General features: G+C 37.8%; 1 protein-coding gene across 3 annotated transcripts in view; it reads left to right on the top strand.

The window, feature by feature from the left end:
* crybg1a (crystallin beta-gamma domain containing 1a) overlaps positions 1–22,602 on the top strand; it is a 72,260-nt gene that overhangs the window by 32,357 nt on the left and 17,301 nt on the right. For 2 of the 3 annotated variants that reach the window (XM_066701605.1, XM_066701614.1), the window contains exons 3-12: positions 7,582–9,242; positions 12,531–16,578; positions 17,288–17,332; positions 17,422–17,540; positions 17,758–17,932; positions 18,454–18,593; positions 19,303–19,429; positions 20,102–20,137; positions 20,652–20,806; positions 22,373–22,499. In XM_066701605.1, coding sequence (XP_066557702.1) covers positions 7,582–9,242; positions 12,531–16,578; positions 17,288–17,332; positions 17,422–17,540; positions 17,758–17,932; positions 18,454–18,593; positions 19,303–19,429; positions 20,102–20,137; positions 20,652–20,806; positions 22,373–22,499 — 6,633 coding nt within the window. Of the gene's footprint in view, positions 1–5,673; positions 5,880–7,581; positions 9,243–12,530; positions 16,579–17,287; positions 17,333–17,421; positions 17,541–17,757; positions 17,933–18,453; positions 18,594–19,302; positions 19,430–20,101; positions 20,138–20,651; positions 20,807–22,372; positions 22,500–22,602 lie in introns of those variants that run through there. The other variant, XM_066701623.1, reaches the window with a different exon arrangement.

Raw genomic sequence — 22,602 nt, 5'->3', positions numbered from 1 at the left:
TATACCCAAGGAGTATGACTGCAGCCTACAGTGATAAAGAAGCTATGGTTCACAGTGACAGAGTGCACAATTGATGTATATGGAGGACACATGGGCAATAAAACATTCAGATAATGTTTTCAGTGGCTTTAATTTTGTTGACTTCTATGACTTTATCTTGGAGATCTTGGGGCTTTAAATTACAAGCTGGTGAGCTGGGACGCCATATTCCCATTCAGAAGGCTCCGTGCGGATGTCTGAGTTGGTCCGTTTCCTTGAACGCTGCTAATTCGTTTTGACTCATGCTCTACAGTTAGAGCTCAAGTGTCCCGAAGCAAGTATGATCAAAGACGAGATCAAAGATTAGAGGTAAGGTTTACGATAGATTTGGGAAGATAAAATGTATTTGTTTTGAGTACAAAACTTCTAAGTTTAGGGAATACCAAACTATGTCTGTCTAAAACTGCAGCGCAAAGAAATAATTAAGACATGATAGGAAATAAAGTCATGTAAATCTGCTTAAACTGCCTACCATGTTTACCTCAACGTTTCAAACACTTAAAGGGGAACAAGCTGCATTTATTGTAATTTACTGTGTTATGTAAATCTTTTAAAAAGTAATTTTTGTGACAACTCTACGTCACACAGGGGAAGGGCATCTGCTAAATAAATAAATCAAGGTGAGGTCTCTCCTGATCTTAGTTAAATTGTTAAAGTTAAATTGATTGGGGTTTGTTACAATTTTTTTTTTTTTTCTGGGCCATTGTATATTAAGATAAACAATGAGAAATAGCACTAAATCTCTCCTATTATTATTGTTTTTGTTGTTGAAATAGTAAGACGATAATGGTGTTACTTTGAGGGATGTGGTGCTTAATTTCCATGCTCAGCTTACAGGTATCACAGATCATTATTAATTTGCAGCACCACTGATTTGATCAGTAGAGACTTCAACTGTATTTGTTTATGTATTTATTTATTTAGCAGATGCCCTTACCTAGGATGTCTTACAGTTGCCACAAAATACACTTTTCAAAAGGTGTAGCCTACATAATACTGCAAATTTACAATAAATGCAAAACACAATATACAGCGAGATACAGCATAGGTAATGTTAAACAGGCATAATTATCAATATAAAACAGGTGGTGTTTATAATTATAATGTATTAATAATTAACAGGAGATAAAGAGCAACTTGGTCATAATAATAGTGGCAAACAAACTAATAGTAATGTGTTATATGCCTTAGTTTGATGTAGGTATTGCAATGCAATGGGACTCAATTAGGAAATGGTGTAAATAATGCCTGATTAAAATGTTAATGTTTCCATTTAAAAGCTACTTTAAAATCCAGTTCCATCTGAAAGTGTCCTGCTGAACCCAGTCCCATACAATCACACTGCCACTGAATGTAGCTGCTGCAGGTAAAACAAAAACCTGTGCTCTTTAGAGTCTGTAGTCTTTTCTGTTATCTGGTAAGTGTTGAAATGACACATCCGGAAATGACAGAAGAGCTCTCCTTTGGCATATTTACAGTAGCCATGATTGTGATTAAACTATTTCTTTTAAATTGTTACTTAAACGATAAAATAGAACAGAAAAATCACAGATACTTTACATATACACTCCTACTAACACACAAGTGCATTTAAATCAATCATTTTGATAAATGCAATAGTTATGCTTAAATGGTCAGGCAAGATGATACAATGTGTTTGACAATGATAAAGCTTAACATACCATGTGACCTTTTTTCTATTCAGTAATCTGGTACCAGAAGAATCTGTTCATTTCATTTTAAATCATGTTTCTATTATGCTTTAAATAGTCTGCAAATCATGGGGTATAAAAGAAGAATTTTAAGAAAATAGTGACAAAAGGTTTTTGTTATCAACATTCCATTTTCTTCTTAAAATTGTTTTTGTCATATGCTTCTTGTGCTGTTCTTAAAACACCCAAACAACAGACATTTGGAAAATATCCAAGCACTTTCCAAGCCTATAGTGCTTTTGGAGTTGATTTCACAACACATATTTGATAATACAATGTTTTTATTTTAAAAAGAGTGTCTAAAGAGCAACAAACAGTAAACCCATATGGAACCTATATTATTTTAAATATAGGGTAGAAATGTTTGTTATGCCACACCCCTTTTTGAATATTTAAAATAAATGGGATATATTTTAAATATATATTCAATCTGTTATCCACATTTTTCAACCCTTTGATTTGCAAATCAAACTTTGGTTGCTCCTCTTATCAAGAAAAACTGCAAGACAGGGGAAGGACAATAAGCTAAAATGTGTATTGTATAATATGTACAATAAAGCATGTCTGTGATGTCCGCTGTTTTCAGTTCTGCACTGGTATTAATGCTTTTCCATTGTTCTCTTCAGCATATGCCAGTTGTGGCATATGTTTGTGTAATTACAATCTGTTGCACTTCAGTGTTCAGGGTTAACCCATGTAGCACTTAGACTATTGAGATATTTTTTTAAACTGTTACTACATTCTATACTCAGATTGGCATTTCTTTCATACATTTTTAGTTACTTTAATAATATAAAAAAATAAATCCCCATAGATGTTTTAACAGCTTATTGTTTAAGTTCTGTGAAAATGTAAACATTACAATATCAGAATGTAATTTTGCATTTTTAAATGTGTTTTTTTTTATATCTTCAGTTTTTTTTTCTTTGGTAACCAACTACACAAAACAACAAGAGAAATGTTATATATATAAAATGTAATTAAATAATGTATGTATGATTTTACATACTACTGAATTAATAACAATTCCAATATAATTAAAAACTGCTACCTCATTTAAACAAATTGAGACTTAACCCAGTGTTTTATACCTTTATTGATATAGACAAGTTGAGCCTGTTTCTTTGTGGAAATGGCAGCTTTGAAAGGGGAAGGGGTGGACTGAATTTGCATTGAATTGTCATGTCTGCTTGAAAAGCCATTGTGCATCCCTTCAGTAGATGCAGTGTCAGATCCTCCCTCAAAACAATCACTGTGCTTCATTGAAAATAGGTGCTGTAAAACGTTACTTCTATATATGTGCTTTTGTGGAAGCAAAACTCAAAATATATCAATCAATTATGTTTTTATTAAATGTACCGTCTGTGATATGTAGAGCATTATTTCTAAGGCCATTGTACCAGGAAATTGATTTCACCGTTACCATTTTCTGTTGCGCAGTGTGACAAACCTAAGACTTAATTTTTTTGAAGACAATTTGTATACCTATCCTTACTAAAGTAATTTAGATACAAAACTACCAGGACATCTTGTGCCATACATAACTGTAGAGAACTAAATTAGGAACACAGGCAGACACATGAGACTACAGGTGAAACTATATTCACCAAATTATCAGAACTATAAGATCATTTTGTGTTTAACAGAACTGCCTGTTTTTAGGTCATGTAAAAATGTCCAGTTTCAAATGCATATACTGAACTGGATGTCTCTGCCTCTGCCTACTACATACTTTCAAAGATATACCGCATACACAAGAAAGGTTGATGAAAAAAATAAATGCATTAGAAGTTGCATAGCCTGTTGTGTCATCAATATTTGCATAGTTTTTCGGAGCTTCAGTGAACATGAGAATGACAAAAGACCTGCAGAAATACGATAGCAACAACACACCGATCATTCCCACAGTAGGCAACACTACCATGTTGTGGAGCACACAAACAAAACCACCACACCTATTCTGCCATGTATGTCATCGGGGTATCAGTGACTGCAGCAGATGAGTAGTAGTATATTGATACACAGAACTTCAAATCAAATATCGTATTTGAACACAAACTTTGCATCTATCACCTTGGCAGCAGTTTGACGGGTTATTTAGAGAATGGGAGTGACAGCAGAATGTTTTATATAGGTGAAATACGAAAGCAAGATCTATAATTTTCATTATTTTCGATGAGGTGGAAGACATCAGTGGAATGTATGTTCAGGCTGAACATTGAAAATGTGAAGAAATAAAAAGGAATATGATTTGTTTTGGTGTGTAGAACTGGAAATAATGTCTTTGGTATAGCTGTTGGATATGTGACTGGTTATTTAATCCCCGTGGACCAATTACACAAAATGCACAGTCTTTTGTAACAGAGCATTATTAGAGCACTTAAAAAGATATATTGCTCTTTACACTGTACTAATATAATGGATGAATTATTCATGTTTCTGTTGTGGTGCACTGTTAAGCACCAGCCCTCGAGCAGGTTCGTTTGTTTACCCTGCCCATCCAGAACACCTGAAACAGAAAGAACCAGTAAATGAACTGGTAAAACCATTTATGTATATACTGAAAATATATTTGTAAGAATATATTATTAACATTAAATGAAACCTGCACATGTATTTATTTTTTATTTTGACTGATACACTTCACAATACAGTGTTTTACAGTATCTGCCAAGTTAAGGGGAGGAGCTGCTAAATTTGACTGCTGCTGTTTTGAATTGTGTAGAAAGGAAAAGAGTCCTATATTACTATAGGCTTTAGTGACAGTGCTGAGGATCTCTACAGCTGAACTGGTTAAATTGTGTCTGAAAAAGAGAGGAATTCGAGGAGAGGCAATATGGTGAGAGCACTTGTTTGTTGTTGAAGTGTAAAGTTTGCAGTTGATAGTTTTCCCCCTTTCTTTTAAATCCGTACTATTTGAAAACATCATGTCAGAACTTGTATGAGTAGTTACTGATGGCTGAATGGGGTGTGAAATGTTAAGTGATTTGGGAGCGGTAATGGTTTTCTTTTTTATGTTTTGGACCAGTCCATTATTTTGATGAGATTTTGATTATGTAAACATAACTGCAGTTCAGGTTAATCAGGTGAATTATTGCGGATTTCCAACGATAAAACCAGTGGTATATGTAACATATATCAGTCAACATGCAAACCATTAACCGATTTAAATACAAGGAACAATGTTAATAAGTGACATTGGAGTTTACAGAGTATTTCAATATAGCATGTTTTAATACTTATGTATGTGTGTGTGTGTGTCTGTTACTGTATCACAATAGTTTAGAAATAAATAAGCCAATTGCAAATAGTTTAACTGCCATTTAAAAATCAGTGGTTGGCTGTAAGAATATGCGAAAAGAGTAGTGGAGTCGCTGCCTTTTCTCAGTAGACATTTGATCCCGGGTCCACTGGAGCAGGGATTAGATGGTGTCTTGTGAAAACAGCTTTGCCGAATGAATATATCTTGTATGTTCGTGAGGAATTTAACAAACGTTATTTGTATATACATTGTTTGTATATTTGCTGTGTCTTCATAAATAAACAAATGCATAGATAAAACATTGTGCTATTTAAGAGAAAATCAATAACCTTTCTTTTAAAAGTTTTTTTTTTTTCATATACTTAGTTTAAGACTGAAGGGGTAAGTGGATCTGAACAGGCAGACTCCTGATACCCGGCACAATGCAGCGAAGTGCTCATATTGCACAGGCGCTTTCCAGACAATTCAGCGTCACCGCACAGGTAGCTCGCGTCTGTGTAGCGCAGATTCCCGCAGTTGTGCGCGGGTCTGCGCTGCTTCACCAATGGGATCGGTGGGACCGTGCAGATCTGCGCAGAACTGCGAGAATGTGCGTCACGTCACTGCGCAGGTAGCTCTGCATGCGTGCGCGCCTTTCTGCACCCAGTAACAAGCCCGCGGCCGCCTCGCCAACCCCACTTGTTGTCTCTTATTTTAAATGAATGCGTGTCTCCTTCTCTCCCCGTCTTGGAAATACTGGCGGTCCTGCTGTCTGGTTGTCGTTACCTCTGCAGGTGTGGTGTTGCAGAAATAACTGCCATAACACCGCGGTTGTGATAAGACACGTTTTGGAGTGGATCATTTCTAACTTGAATTAATACGTTGAGGTATGTTTCTTCGGCAGAGCTGTTTCGCTAAGTATTGTGGAATGCAGAATATGAACTTAATCACAGTGAGTCATCGGACATCAAAACTGTAGGACTTCATTGCAAACTGCTACAGTCCGTAGGCACATGTTGCAAAGTTGCACTGCCAGAAGGGAAAGGTGACGAGTAAGAACTGTATGAAGTGGGTTTCTTAGTTTTACTTGCTCTTGTGATCTGTGAAAAGCTTGGCAAGAAGGCTTTCTTAAATAAAACGTTACACAGTCTTTCGTAAGTATTTTGAATACCTTGAATGTCAGACACATCGGAATATAGTAATATGTAATGTTTGAGTAAAGTTAGCAAAAGCCATATTGTATTGGCAGCCTGTGCAAACGCGTATACTGGCCTGTGTAAAACAGCTGTACTGTGAGATCCAGCATACAGCGTTTACATTCATTCCGCAGCTCTCGGTCATGTGATGGTTTTGTTTTACTTTATCTTGGGTTTTATGGTATGTATATGTGCATGTACGTGTGTGTGTGCTTGTCTAGAATTTACACTCCCATAGATATGTTGTGTTGTTGTATAATGTTTTAAATACAGTAGGATAACTGACGTAGCAATTTGTACAGCTAAAATCAAGTCTTTTTTAGAATTGAAATCCCAGGGAACCTATAAAACATGCTTGGTTAATGTACGTTTCGAAAACAAATATTAAGCGATTTCAGTAGTTCCCGATGCTTAAAGTTTGGTGTCTGCTCAGTGTACGAAATTAATGGATACATTGGCTTTTGTCTTAAATTGAAATCGATTCACTGGCTGTATTTAAACATTTAAAATACACTACACCCTCCTGCGTGCTTATTTACTGCTCAAATCGTTAATTGTGAAAATTGTGAAAATATTCAGCAATTTGCTTACTTGGTATAATCTGCTCTTTTGACTGATTTAAAGTATATGTATTTATTTTGCCAGGATACATGTATTTGAATTAATTATTATAGCAGTCTCTTATTGTACATTAATACAATGCGCACATCAAAGCGGTCTGGAAACAAATAGATCCAATATAGAAACAATAGTTCTAACTATCAAAATTAGAACTATATTGTTGCACAAAAGTATATTACTTTTCAGGAGATGATTCTGTGAAGAGAATAATATCGTTTGGTCACAATTTTGTTGATGACCTGATTGTGTGTATCAATTCACTGTAGTTCTTCATTTAAGAAAAATAACTAATGTCCAATCTTAGGAAATTCAGTGTTGTGTAGGTAACCTGCAATGTGTTATTAGCAACAAGTCATTTGTTATACCTTGACAAATAAATGCTTTGCATTGGTAATTCTAAATATTTGAATAAACTGGCTTCCTAGGATACATGCTTTCAACCAAGTCGAATGAAAGAGGGAATCTGTTTGCATGGATCAACTTTTAATTTGTTTACAATGTAGCCTATGTGTTATACAAGTTTTTTTTTCCTTTTTCTTTTTGTTCAGTAATCAAAATGTATTGCATTTTCCAAAATAACAACAACTATTATTATTATTATTATTGAATACTGAATTACCTTTAACAAGCATCCTTTAAATGGTCACCAGTATGTATGTATTTACTTATTCTTAATGCCTTTTTCTGTAATTTATTTTCAAAGTATTCTAATTATAAACAAGACATGTATAAAACATACAACAATTCAATCCTTTTTCTCTTTTCTTAACAGTCACGCAATTCATTGGAAGAAAAAAGTGGAGTCTTTGAACGACTTGGGAATTTTTTTTCTTCTAAGAGAAGAAAGAGCAAAGGCTCCACTGAGGGTTTTGATACACCAGCCGAAAATGCAAGTCAATTTTCTGAACAAGCCATTGAGTACAATGAGAAAGAAGAGGTCAAACAACCTTTAAGTGATTCTCATTCTGGGGCTCCCTATATGGCAGAAACGTCTAGGGAAGAAGTTGAAGAAATTAAAATATCTTTGTCTGATGTGAGGTCAGGAAGACGTTTACCTAGCACCTCAAAAATAGTTGAAGTCTCCACTTACAGCAGTAAAGACACTACAGTACAGACAGACGACATTCCACGTCCTTCAGAGGTTGTTAGCTATGGAAAAACAACCCTGAGCAGCACACAGGTCTCTGAGACGAACACACACACACAGAACACAGTGCTGGGCGTGAATGAGGAAGAGACTGGGGGGGAAGAGAATGCAAAACATTCTAAAAAGGCAGGAGAAAAGACCAAGAAACTCCATGTGTATGTAGAAGAGACGAGCATAAGCAGGAGCCCTGAGAGCACACACGGGCAAATTATTGAAAAGACACTGAAAAAAAACTTTGAGATTGTGAGCAGAGTTGATGCAGAATGTAAGGAAAGTGCTCAGGCAGAGGAGTCGAATTCACAAGAGCCTTTCAGTACTCGGGAGTCAGAGAGTACATCACAAGCTTTAGTATCTCAAGCTTCCACTGTGCAACATCTTGCAGTCCAGCCAGGTGTAGTCAAAGCAAAGTCGGTGTCTGCCCCATTCACAGATAAAGGTCCGCTACAGCAAGAGATTGACAAGGACACTGAAGTAAAGACTCGAAAAGAAACTACGGTTCTTACTGTAGAGGTGTACCTGAAACCTGAAGACAAAGGGGTCCCTGCAATCTCTGCAGAACCATTACATATAGTGGATACTGAAACCATGGGAAAGAAATCCTTAAATGAAAAGGGCAGGCGCAATTCAGGCCGAAAAAGGCCTCCGAAACCCGGGAACAGCCCGCAACCGTCCGAAGACAAAGCAGAAAGCAGCTCTGACAAGCAAGAAAAGTACGATTTGACAACCGTCACAATCCCTGCCCTGGAAAATAACGACGAGCCTCTGCAGCAGACACCTGAATCGGGGAATAGTGCCTTAAAGCGTCATGAGGCCAGGGCGGAAACTAATTTGAGTGCAACATCAGAAACAAGAAATGCAGAGCAACAGAGCCTGACACGGCCTGTTCATGCATTACCTGTCAGTGCTGAGACTACAGATGCAACAGGAAGCTTAACTGCTCAGTCTGAGATAGGAGCACGTGGCAGTGGGCCAGCTCTGCCTGTATCCACAACAGATGCCTCATGGGTGGGAAAGACAAACAGCGCTGAATGCTGGGAAGTCTGTGGGAGTGCTGCTAGTGCTGCGCGTGCAGAGAGTGGCTCCTCGGAGGAGAAAGCTCTAGACCCTCTCGCAGAATCACCCAGCACTTGGAAAGGTGCTCAGGGTGACAGAGTAGTTTCAAACAAATTGGCTTTGAGCTCTGAATTTGGCCAGGAGGACATAGGGAATGGCGAGAAGAGTGTGAGAAGAGGCGCAGCAGCGGGAGAGGCCAAATGCAAGACCCCTGTGAAATCCGAAGTTAAAGTGTGAGTATGCCTCCGTTATGATACTTTGAGAGACTTGAAGGCAGTTGACCCAGACTGAAACGTGGTTTCTCCACAAGAACAAGCATTCTGTTCAAAGTGCAGACGTCTTGGTGTATTTATTTAGTGAATGATTAATTGATGGAGCTGTTCCTACGACAATTTGAAAGCAGGAATATACATAGATTTTCTTTCCATTAAGAAATTCCAGCCTTTGACCTTTTTATGAAATAAAAGGGAAACATCAAGCACTGGAGGTGAGGTGGAAAATAGTTGATGGATACACGTGTAAAATTAATAAGTTAATAGACATGTAAGGTGTGTGTGTGTAAATAAATCAGTGATGTACAGAAGCACAGAAAGGAGAACATCTTACTCCTTATGTCCCCCACCTGTACCTGTACCCTAACAAAATGTCAGACAACATATGCTGATCCAGATTTCATTTTTGAAGTGTATCTGCTCTAATGAAGTATTCTTTTACAGACAAGAGTTTCATTGATCTCACAGACAATATGTTAATTCCAATTCATGTATTCAGGAGATTTGAATGTCAGGTAGATAAACAAAGTCACTGTTCTACCTCTGAAGAGAACTCTGGTATTGAACAAAAGGAAACTGCACCTGTGATTCTGAAACAAAAACATTATTGTAATGTGGATAAATCTATTCGTGTTTGTAATTCGTATTAATTTGCCTACTCCAGTTCTTATTTTTAACATTTTAGGGTATTGCATAGTAAAGGATTATTCTAGGAAATACATTATTTATGGGTAATATTCTAACCGCACTTCAAATCATACATTGTAAATCTTAAAACCTGTAATGCCTAAATCCTGAAATTTTGTGGTGTACAAAATCGTTGTACTAAAAAAACATTTTCTCACCAGCATTGTTTAATCTATAACCAAATTAGCTATATAGGCCACATGACCTCAACTTATTTGTTTGTTTGGTGCATTTCTTTCCCCTGAATACACAACACATAAGTGTGTGAAATTCTCTTTCAGGGTCTATAGTTTGAAATCAATTCTTTGGTAGAATGTTCTTAAAAGAATTAAGGATTAATTTGCAATATGTAAAATATTATTATTAAGTAATTTTATAATTTTATAAAAGAGAACTTACATTACATAAAGTTTATATATACACAATATTAATTGCCATATTGGCCTGAATATAAGACAGCCTTACTTTCTGTTGAAGTTTTATGTTTAAATTTTCTTTTCTTAATAAAACAAAACTTGTCTTTGTTTGATATATATGATTATATAAAATGTATATATACATGTAAATGAATTAAGTTATCAACAGAGTTTGAAAATATTAAGTTTTCCATTCTGCAATTGAAAAATGGCCAACTAAATATTCCCTGACCAATAGTTTGTATTTGCATTTGGCACTACAGTATGATTAAGTGTGAAAGGAGAAGTAATTATTATTTAATGATTTTAAAACAAGTATAAGGTGTGTGAGAAGTTGAAACCACACTACTTAATCATTCAGTATTTTACAAGTCATTAAGAAAATGGCTTAAATTCACTGAATTTTTTTTCTTTTATGTTCTATATCATCAAACTATATAGCCTAAATCAACAATTCCCCATGGTACCAATTGTGACTTAAATAACTTCAGGCATTTTAACAATAGTTTGCCAAATAATATTGTTAAATCCTTGTTTTTGATGGTTGAATGATGGTTTGAATAATTCATAAAGCAGCAAGGGCACCCACAGTACCAATCTGTTTGTCTAATTTCAGTGGCATTCAAATTGTAGTGTACTTGCTCTTGTCTAAATAAATGGATTAATAATGAAAATATGTATCTATATAAAATGTTATACATATTGCAATCTATTGGGGAACATCATCAGATGGAGTAGGATAGGATAAGGAGGAAGCATCTCAATTACAAGCATTTTTATTAGTCCTTTCTACTTGAAAATATGTGCTACTATGTAAATATAGTTAGGTCCATTAATATTTGGACAGTGACACAATTGTCATCATTTTGGCCACCACAATGGATTGGAAAGGAAACAATGTGCTTTTCATCTTTAATGAGGGTAGTTACATCCAAATTGGGTGAAATGTGTAGGAATTACAAACAAGTTTATATGTGGTCCCCCCAATTTTAGGGGCTCAAAAGTAATTGTACAAACTAACATAATCATGAATTAAATTGTGAGTTTCAATACTTGGTTGCAAATCCTTTGCAGTCAACGACTGCCTGAAGTCTGGAACCCATAGACATCACCAGATGCTGGGTTTCTTCCCTGGTGATGCTCTGCCAGGCCTGCACTGCAGCTGTCTTTAGTTCCTGCTTGTTCTTGGGGTGTTTTGCCTTCAGTTTTGCCCCAAAACAAACCAATCAGAGAGATAGCAAAAACATTAGGGGTGGCCAAATGAGCTCAGGAACACCAAAAGGCCAGGAAGACCACGGAACTGTTCCAGAACCGTACAGGGTTCTTTAGATGTTGTTTGGCAAACTCTAATCTGGTCTTCCGGTTTCCTGTTTACATCTTGTGGTAAACCCTCTGTATTTACTGTGGTGAAGTCTTCTCTTGATTGTTGACTTTGACACAGATACGCCTACCTCCTGGAGGCTGTTCTTGATCTGGCCAACTGTTGTGAAGGGGTTTTTCTTCACAAGGGAAATAATTATTCTGTCATCCACCACAGTTGTTTTCCATTGTCTTCCAGGCCTTTTGGTGTTCCTGAGGTCACCAGTGCATTCTTTCTTTTTAAGAATGTACCAAATAGTTGATTTGGCCAAACCTAATGTTTTTGCTATCTCTCTGATTGGTTTGTTTTGATTTCTATGGCAAAACTGAAGGCAAAACACCCCAAGAACAAGCAGGAACTAAAGACAGCTGCAGTGCAGGCCTGGCAGAGCATCACCAGGGAAGAAACCCAGCATCTGGTGATGTCTATGGGTTCCAGACTTCAGGCAGTTGTTGACTGCAAAAGATTTGCAACCAAGTATTGAAACTCACAATTTAATTCATGATTATGTTAGTTTGTCCAATTACTTTTGAGCCCCTAAAATTGGGGAGGAACACATATACAAAAATTGGTGTAATTCCTACACATTTCACCCAATTTGGATGCAACTACCCTCAAATCAAATCCATTGTGGTGGCGTACAGAGCCAAAATGATGACAATTGTGTCACTATCCAAATATGTATGGACCTAACTGTATGTATGCAAAGACTGCATGGATTGAAAATGTCTATTTAACAGATACCTTACTTATATATACTACATGTATATACATTTCTTTTTGCAGATTTCCACATCCCAAAAATGTTGAATTAGAATACAAAGAAACTATATCGGAGAAGACTGGCAAAATTTCTGAAAAAATCAGCCTGTTTGAGAAGAAGTCAACAAGCTATGTCAACAAAGATTATCATGTCACAAAGAGCATAAGCTGCTCTGCCAATCCAGCCAAAACATATACTGGAAAAGTGAAGCTGAAAATACAGAAGCCTTCTCATAGTACCATGATGGAAGACAAGAAGATGAATGCTGTTAATGTTGATGACCAGAGTAAAAGTGATGATGGAAGCACAGAAGTCAGCAACAAAGATTCTCCAACATCACCAACCAAGCCAGCAGAACATAGAGATAGAAGAGGACACTCTAATATACCTAAGCAAAGACTGACCTCTCCCACTGAATTAGTATCACCAAGAATCAAGACAAGTGGTACTCGGACAAAATCTGCTGTGGAGACCATTCAAGTAGAAAATAGAATTGAACCTGATAAAGGGGAGTGTACAAATATGTTTTCCTTTCAAAAGCCAGGGCTTACAGGTAAATTGCAAAGAGAGGATTCTACAGATTCCATAGGAAAAGACCCACCTACACCTGGTAAAACTGAGACCGTTAAGTCAAGGATTCCCAAAAAATCATCATCGGATGTGATTTCAAAAATACCCTTGTCTCCCTCTTCCATGGACAACAGTGACTCAAAGTCACAAAAGAAAGAAGAAAAAAAATCTGAGTCTGAAATTGTGACTACAAAGCAGAAGGTAACTATGTTAATTAATCAGAGTGAAACAAACCTACAGGCTGAAGAAGGAGCAGGGTCGGGATCTAGTGTGATAATGTCAACTTTACAGCAGGATAACGCAGTGGCTGCCAAAACTGAAGACATTGAACAAAATCATGATCCTTTTGAGGAGGGCTCAGAAGCTAAAAGCCCAAGAGAAACGATTACTTCTATCAATCAGAGCACTGAGTATTCTGAATGTAAGGAGGGAAAGGTTGCACAGGTTAAAAAGACTTTTCAAAGAATCACTGCTGAACAAGAGTTAAAGACTGTTACAGTACAAGTGGTGAATGATTTAAACAGTTCTTTGCATTGTGATGATGCCACAAAACAACCATCTGATCAATCATCTCCAAAGGGTAACCTACCTAAGACATCAGAGCACTGTGAGCCTGTTAAAGAGACTAGTGTTTGCAAACTACCTACTGTTGATCATCATGTCAAAAAGCCAAGGAGTAACAGTATTGGGAAAGAAAGTAATGAACTGCCTTCAGCTGCCCAGAAAACCCCAGGAGAACACAAATCTCGAAGCACTGATGACAAGAATACTAATAAAGTACTGGAACCTGGACCCAGAAGTCCTGTTAAAGAACCCACAGATTTGCCACAGACTGGGAGCAGACTGCCTAGACTTTCTCTGAAATCTCCCTCCAGAAAGCACTCGAACAGCGAAATCCAGAGTGCAGCAAGTGAATCCCCAACATCTCCTATGAAGATGAGCACTGAGCAAAAATTTGACCCCAAAGATTTACAGATGGAAAAGGAACTCCAGCATGACATCGCACAAACTGAGGAGATTGTTTTGAGCAGCGTCGGAGAATTACCCCAACTCGGTCAGAAAAGTCCCCCCAAAGACCCAGCTGATATTCTGCAGTCTGGAAGCAAACTGCCTAGACCTCATCAAAGCAGTCCCACCAAACAGAAGTCTGTCAATGATTCAGTTGAAATTGAACCCATAGTTGAATCGGCCACATCCAATACACAGCCTGGAAAAAGCAAGCAAACTGACGTACATACAGAAAAAGTCCTCATGCCCAGTGATCAGACTTCCACCAAGCAGCAGTCTGATACCATTCCTCAAGCAGCAACTGTAACACAAGACACTTCTGATACTAAAACTGAAAGTATATCTGTTAAAGGGGAATCGGTTGTAGGTCTGAAGAGACTGACAAAGAGCACAGTGGTGTCAACAGAGACAAAGCTGACATCATCAGATCAAATGGCAACAGGTAAAGTACAACGTGGAAGTGTCAGTGAGAGCACTGGAGGTGAACTGCCTGAGCCTCATCAGGCCAAACATACCGAGACACATCCCGAGAGTACTTCCGTACAAAAGGAGAAAACCTGGTCTAAATCGCAGCAGAACCGAAGCAAGTCTAGTACTGATGTGGAGATTGATAACACTGTTCAAGCGACAAGTGAAATAACTGAATCTGAGCAATCTGATGCTATTTTCAAGGTTTCACAGATGCCCACTGCTGACAAGAACAATGCACTTGAGAATCCTGCTGCAAATACTTTGGAAACTGTCAATGAAGTATCTAGTTCTGTGCAGAAAACTGTTACAGAAGAGGAATTGTTGCCATCATCGTTCTCAAAACGTACAGGTGTAAAGGAAGAAGCCAATATACATGCTAGTTCTGTGCAGGTGGTGGAGAGGTCTGAGACAAGTAAAACAACAGATGTGTTGCCTAAAAATAAATCCGTAAGGAAAGAAGTCACTTTTGATTCCACTGTCTCTGTCCAGCAGGTGGATAATTCTGAGATTAATAAAACTGCAGATGTGTTGCCTAAAAATGAATCTGTTAAGAAAGTCACTTTTGATTCCACTGCCTCTGGCCAGCAAGTAGATAAGTCTGAGATTAATAAAACTACAGATCGGTTGCCTGTAAATGAGTCGGTAAAGAAAGAAGCCACTTTTGATTCCACTGCCTCTGTCCAGCCCGTAAATGAATCGGTAAAGCAGGCAAAAGAGGAATTCAGGCAGCCCAGTCGTTCAAATGTACACAGTTCTGTACAAAATGAAAATAAAGATGCTCATCCCATTTTACCTCATACAGATGGTACTATCACAAGCTCCAATGCATGTTCTGAACTTCCAGTAAAGGAAAAGGTGAGTTACCAGGATAAGAAACCCATTAAAAGTACAAAGGAAACTTTAACTATGCCAGGAGGTAAACAGAATAAAGCTACTCCACAATATTCTGTTGGGGAGAAACGTCCTCTGCCTTCTGAGACCACACAACACAAGCAATCCGGTACAAAAGACACTCCATCAAGTTGGTTAGATGTGGATCACAGTTTTGGAAGAAAGCAAAAAAATACAGAAAGAAAGCTTGAAACTAGTACAAGTGAGGACAATGGTTTGGATTCATCAGGTGACTTGGAGGGCTTCATAGAGAATATCAAGAATTGTGGTAGCCCCTTTTCTTTTCCACCTAAAAAGCCCAAAAGTCTCAAAGTGCCATCACCACCATTTGCCATGCCACCCATAAAGGAAGACCGGTTTGAGAAAACTTTCGATCCTGATTTCTTCAAATTCGGATTAGGAAAAAAAGAAGGAAGTAAAGACCCAACTCCAGCAATGTCAGTCAAGCTGAAAAGCAGTGAAACAAAAAGCAAGCTGAAACCCATGCGAGCCAGCACAGAGCAGAGCATGCTTTTCAAGACGCTTCAGTCTCCAAGTAAAACGACAATCCCGGAATTTCCCAACACTGCTAGCAAAGAAAAAGAAGTACAAGAGGATGTTGGGAAAGCAAAATCCCGTCTGGAGAGAAGCTCTGTGCTTTCAAGTCTGATGAACTCCTCAAACACTTCAAAAACAAATATGACAACAAATAGCACAGCTCTCAGCAATGAGATTTTTCCCAATTCCCAAGCAACATTTCTGCCAGGAGCACAAGCCACGGCTCTGCATCAGTTGCCTCCCACCACACAGACAGAGGTGCTTGGCAGGGTGCCAGAGCAGGAGAAGCCATCGTCTGTAACGAGTGACTCACTCAGCCAGCCCACTGCTTTCCCACTCCCATCATTTGATGATATTAAACTGCCAAGTTATGTTGAAAAGTTTCTCAAACCAGGTGAAATGAAAGCAGGACAGAGTTCAGAAACTAACATGCAGATGACAGAAACTAAATTCCATAATTTCAGAATGGATTTTGATAGTAATGCGAATCACAACAGAATGCCTAACTTTCCTCCTGACCTCTCAGGATCACACATACCAAACCTCTTTGAAGCTCCAGCCTCTGGACCTTGCATATTCACCGAAGGACCTGGGGTAAGTGTAAAATATCAGGGAATTTGTTTTTGTAATATTTCAAAACTCAAGATTGTGCATTTTGCTAACTTAAGTATTGTACAGGATATGAACACTGTGTACATTATGCAAAATAGGTTTGCCTCCTTGCACATTCCTGGCAAAAAACAACTACTATTAATCTGACAGTTGTTATTTTTCTTCTAAGTAACCTAACGCTCTTGCTAGGAGACTTGTTTTTGTTTGACTTAAAACTAAGGATTCTCTTCTTGCCTTTTCTTGTCTGCCTTCATACTGTTGCAGAATTACTCGGGCCACGTTGTAGAAATGTCAGTGGTAGTTACACAACTCTGCTTCTCATCTTTCATACTATGATGATTCATTTCTGTGAGGGAGAGGATTTGTATTCATAGGGTATTGGCTGGTCACAGTATTTTGAGCCTTAAATTTACTATCATGCTATTAGATTGATTTAATAAGATACAAGCAAGTTGCAGAATGACCCTTTATCAACCTCATCATTATATTATATACCTCATATTATATTATTTAGTTGTCTTTTTTACTTCGATTATTTTAAAATTAGCAGATCCCTTTATCCAAGGCGATTGACATGGTCACCAACATATGTCCTACATATGCACAATGTTACAATGTTAACAATATAACTTAAAAAACACACATTACTGTCTACTGCAATGGTAAATGTGATTGTTTGTGTTTATCCTAGGTGCCTCTTCTAGATCAAAAAAGAACATACAAGCGGCCTGGAAAGGTAGGAGCACAGCCTGCAAAGTCTAGACCATTTTGCGTGGCACAAGATACGTGAAACTGACCCACCAATCCTGGTTATTGTTTTAACAGATTGTCATTTATGAACAACCACAGTTTGGAGGAGAAGCTGTTGAAATCTTCAGAGACGTGAAAGATGCTACCTCACTGAAATTATCACCTGCGATATCAGTCCAGGTGGTAAGAGGGTGGTAAGTTCCTTGAAGAACTACAATATTCTGCCTGTACAGTATTTTTCAATATAAATTACTAAATTATTTAATTACTAGTTATTAATTTAGTAAAATACCATCATAATGGAAATGCTTTGTCATGCAGCATGTGTGGGTTTTCTGTGTCTTTGGTATAAGCTGGGAGTACAGCCCTGACCAACACAGTACAGTCCTAACATTTCACAAATACTTTCAGTTGGATTTTATATGAAAAGATCAATTTCGAAGGCCGTACAATAGCTTTGGAGGAAGGGCCAATGGAGTTAACAAATGTCTGGAATGCAGTTGACTGCGAAGAAAATGCAGATACTCAGAGTGAACCTGTACCTACGTCTTCCATGGTAATTGGCTCCATCAGACACGCAGTGAAGGTGAGAACTTTTTCTTTGTTTCACCTCTGCAAAAATATTTCCTCTGTGGAGATCTGGATGCAACAGCTTTTTTGTTTTCCCAAGTGATTATATATTAGTTCTAAATTCAATATTTTTCTACCATGTACCCATCAAGTAAAGTCTGACTGTGACCTAAATCGAGCAGAGGTTTAGGACATAGTTACTGTACTCTATAAGTACTGTCAGGTTTGGGTAAATTCAAAGTGAATTGTAACTGCTATGCAACAGTCAATCTTGTGGCTGTTACCTTGTGGGTTTGCAGTGTATAAAGACCCAGTGTGTTGTCTTCATGTCTGCCGTCCTGGCATGATGGTTGTCACGGGTAATAGACTTTATCATCAGTTGATTTATATGACAATTGTCAAAGTATATTACACACTTATTTAGTTTCCTTTAAGTTTTATAATAAAACAATTTCATTTTATACTAATACAGTCTATAATTTAAAAACAAATGTTGCCATGACATGCTTGTGTTCAGATATTTTTTCTAAATTTCAGGACTACACCATACCCCAAATTGACCTGTTCACAGACCCACAAGGGATGGGAAGACTGGTATCATACTTTGATGATACGATAGAAACCTGTACTTATGGATTGCCTCAAACCACTGCCTCCATCAGAGTTGTCTCTGGCATGTAAGTGTGATATTTTTTTTATGTTATTTTTATTTTTAAAGTGGAATTTGCTTGACTTGTAGTAGTTTACCTTTCTGAGGCATGTGTTATCGTGAACAGGCGCACAACTGCTGGTTAAAAGCATTTTGAAAATTCTTAAGCAAAAAAAGCTTCCCCTCTCTCAGGAATGTTTAGCTTGCTTGTGCACGTTTAGCTTTTATAAGTTGCCAAGGACTTCTTACAGCACTGCCTGCTTTTTTCGAAGTTGAGTCATTGTTGTGTGCCAAATGTTCTCCACTTTGAAAGAGGAACGAATTGTATATTTTTCCTGTATTGCTTCAGATGAAAGGAAACCCGTTTTTCAACACAGTGCTGAAATGAAATGAAGGACTAGACCAATCAAATGAATCTCTAAAGTACAAACTTGTATCCTATCAAGTTTTAATTTATTGTCAGATGCCAAAGTACAAAATTACATCTTTAAAATGTATGTACTTAAATTGATCCTCTAGCCTCTGGATGTCTGGATATAACTTACTATACTATAACACTGAATATGTATATTAATAAAAAAGAAACAAGAAACCTCAGTTGCATGGTAGGATTAGTTTTTGTCTGTGCCATTCAGATGCCCATTTGCTTGTTAATTGTCTTTTTAAAACTGACATACACTGTGTAGTGAACAGTTGCTGTACTGTTTCTTACCCTGTCGTTTTTTTGTATCTGTCAGTTGGCTGGTTTTTGATCAGCCAGGTTTCCTAGGATGTCTTTCTGTATTGGAGCCAGGAGAGTATCCTGTGCCAGAGACATGGGGCTTCCCAGAGCCATTCGTCAGATCTCTCCGGCCTCTCAAAATGGTGACTATTCACAACTTCCAAGCCGTTTTAACTAATTTGTGTTTTTACATAGGTGTTTTACAATGGCTGCTGTTACTTTATCATTGAGGCTGCATGACCTTTTGTTTGTTTGTTTATACCAATGGTAGCTCTTTCACCCTACTCCCAAAACAGCATGTGGGAATTTGCATAATATTAATAAAGTGAATTTGATAACGAGTGAAAATTCCAAGAATGCTTAAAATTATGTTACTGAAATTGATTCACCTCAGAGAGAGAGCTTCAGGTACAGGTAATTGATCAACATGTAGTATGAAACTAAAGGAGGAGGAGAGTTAATTTTTCCTTGCTCTTAAGTTTATGCATCAGAGGAAATGGTTTATACATATTTAACATTGCACATCACATTGAAAGGTATTTAATTAGTTTTTTTCTGTGTATCCAGCTTTTACAGGACTTATAATGTACATACTACTTAGTGAAGATCGGTAAATGTACTGCATTGATTATGTAATTTACTGTAATTAACAAATCACTTTAAATTTAAACTTTGATGACCTCAAACCCACATCACCTATTTATAGAAATTAAGTTGTCCTCATTTTGTCTTGGCATTTGAACTTTTTTTTTGTCAAACAATGATGTCTCGACATGAGTATAAATAGTATTTAACATATTGTATATTTCTTTCAGGGTGGAATAAAGGTAGAGAATCCTAATGAACCAAAGGTATGCATCTCTTTTGTATTCTGAGGTTTAAACATCTGCTCACCATTATAAATGTAAACCATTCCTAGTTTCAATGCAATTATTTAGGGTTAACCAAAATAAGTAAGCTTACTATATTTTTGCAGTAAATACAAAGACCATTTTATGATTTTTACATAGCTTTGTTTAATTTATCTTTGGTATTTACTTGTCAATTAAGAAAATAAGTAAATATATTTTCCCCAATGTTTGTTGTAACAAGTAAGCAGTCATTATAAGTATAGAACATCGAGAAGTAATTGCAAATTAAATTGATATATTTCTGTCTGGTGTGTACTGAAGGGTGGCACACATCCTGTTAACCTGGAAGGCCCAGTGTGGAAACAAAAATAATGAAATGGTGTGTGAGTGAGGGTGAGAGCAATGCTAAGTATTTTCTTGGACAGACAGGCATGGACTAGTTCAGACCTGTTCTATTGAATGGTTAAGGTTTTTATTGTGCCTGCAATGGACCTTTCGACCTCTTGTGTTACAGGCTATTGTTTACGAGAAACCGTGCTTTGAAGGGGAGTATATGGAAATCGAAAAAGATGTTTTCAGCTTCAAAGAGAAAGATGAAAATTCTGAGATTTCACCTTGTTGGACAAAGAAACTGAGTTCTGTTGGCTCCATTAAAATTCTAGGGGGACTGTAAGTGCCGTTCAGTTATTTATTTCAAATAGAAAAAATGTCATGAGTTAATTTAACACCTGAAATGGCATGAAAAATATCCTTCCACAGCTGAACAGTTCTGCAGCATTCCACGGCAGGCAGATATGGAGATGATATATACTCACCTAAAGGATTATTAGGAACACCTGTTCAATTTCTCATTAATGCAATTATCTAACCAACCAATCACATGGCAGTTGCTTCAATGCATTTAGGGGTGTGGTCCTGGTCAAGACAATCTCCTGAACTCCAAACTGAATGTCTGAATGGGAAAGAAAGGTGATTTAAGCAATTTTGAGCGTGGCATGGTTGTTGGTGCCAGACGGGCCGGTCTGAGTATTTCACAATCTGCTCAGTTACTGGGATTTTCACGCACAATCATTTCTAGGGTTTACAAAGAATGGTGTGAAAAGGGAAAAACATCCAGTATGCGGCAGTCCTGTGGGCGAAAATGCCTTGTTGATGCTAGAGGTCAAAGGAGAATGGGCCGACTGATTCAAGCTGATAGAAGAGCAACTTTGACTGAAATAACCACTCGTTACAACCGAGGTATGCAGCAAAGCATTTGTGAAGCCACAACACGTACAACCTTGAGGCGGATGGGCTACAACAGCAGAAGACCCCACCGGGTACCACTCATCTCCACTACAAATAGGAAAAAGAGGCTACAATTTGCACAAGCTCACCAAAATTGGACAGTTGAAGACTGGAAAAATGTTGCCTGGTCTGATGAGTCTCGATTTCTGTTGAGACATTCAGAAGGTAGAGTCAGAATTTGGCGTAAACAGAATGAGAACATGGATCCATCATGCCTTGTTACCACTGTGCAGGCTGGTGGTGGTGGTGTAATGGTGTGGGGGATGTTTTCTTGGCACACTTTAGGCCCCTTAGTGCCAATTGGGCATCGTTTAAATGCCACGGCCTACCTGAGCATTGTTTCTGACCATGTCCATCCCTTTATGACCACCATGTACCCATCCTCTGATGGCTACTTCCAGCAGGATAATGCACCATGTCGCAAAGGTCGAATCATTTCAAATTGGTTTCTTGAACATGACAATGAGTTCACTGTACTAAACTGGCCCCCACAGTCACCAGATCTCAACCCAATAGAGCATCTTTGGGATGTGGTGGAACGGGAGCTTGGTGCCCTGGATGTGCATCCCACAAATCTCCATCAACTGCAAGATGCTATCCTATCAATATGGGCCAACATTTCTAAAGAATGCTTTCAGCACCTTGTTGAATCAATGCCACGTAGAATTAAGGCAGTTCTGAAGGCGAAAGGGGGTCAAACACAGTATTAGTATGGTGTTCCTAATAATCCTTTAGGTGAGTGTAGAGCCGTATAATATATTAATTTTCAATCTGGGCATTAGGACTTGAGCCCCAAGTTCAATACTACATTTTGTATCAAACCGATTTGTTTGGGAATAACTGCTTATTTTAGAATTTTTCTGTACTGTGTCTCCATATGCAGGGAAAATGAATCAACATTATCTTGTTGGCTCACACTGGGTGTATGTGCTTCATGCTCTTTTGCAGCTGGGTAGGCTATGAAGGAGCAGGGTTCGAGGGGAATCAGTATGTCCTAGAGGAAGGAGAGTATCAGGACTGGAGAGATTGGGGAGCATGCAATGAACAGCTCCAGTCTTTACGACCTGTAGTGGCAGTAAGTACTGTGGAATTGCTGTGGCAAGGGCGATACTTCTTACTGCTGTTTTGTAATCTTAATGTAACAAACCATTCTTCATTACCGAAATCATAAGTAAAGG

This window comes from Amia ocellicauda, chromosome 1 (genome assembly GCF_036373705.1).
Source record: "Amia ocellicauda isolate fAmiCal2 chromosome 1, fAmiCal2.hap1, whole genome shotgun sequence".
In the NCBI taxonomy this organism is placed as follows: Eukaryota; Metazoa; Chordata; class Actinopteri; order Amiiformes; family Amiidae; genus Amia; species Amia ocellicauda.
The sequence above is the reverse complement of the archived record's forward strand: the minus strand, read 5'-3'. Positions and strand labels throughout refer to the sequence as shown.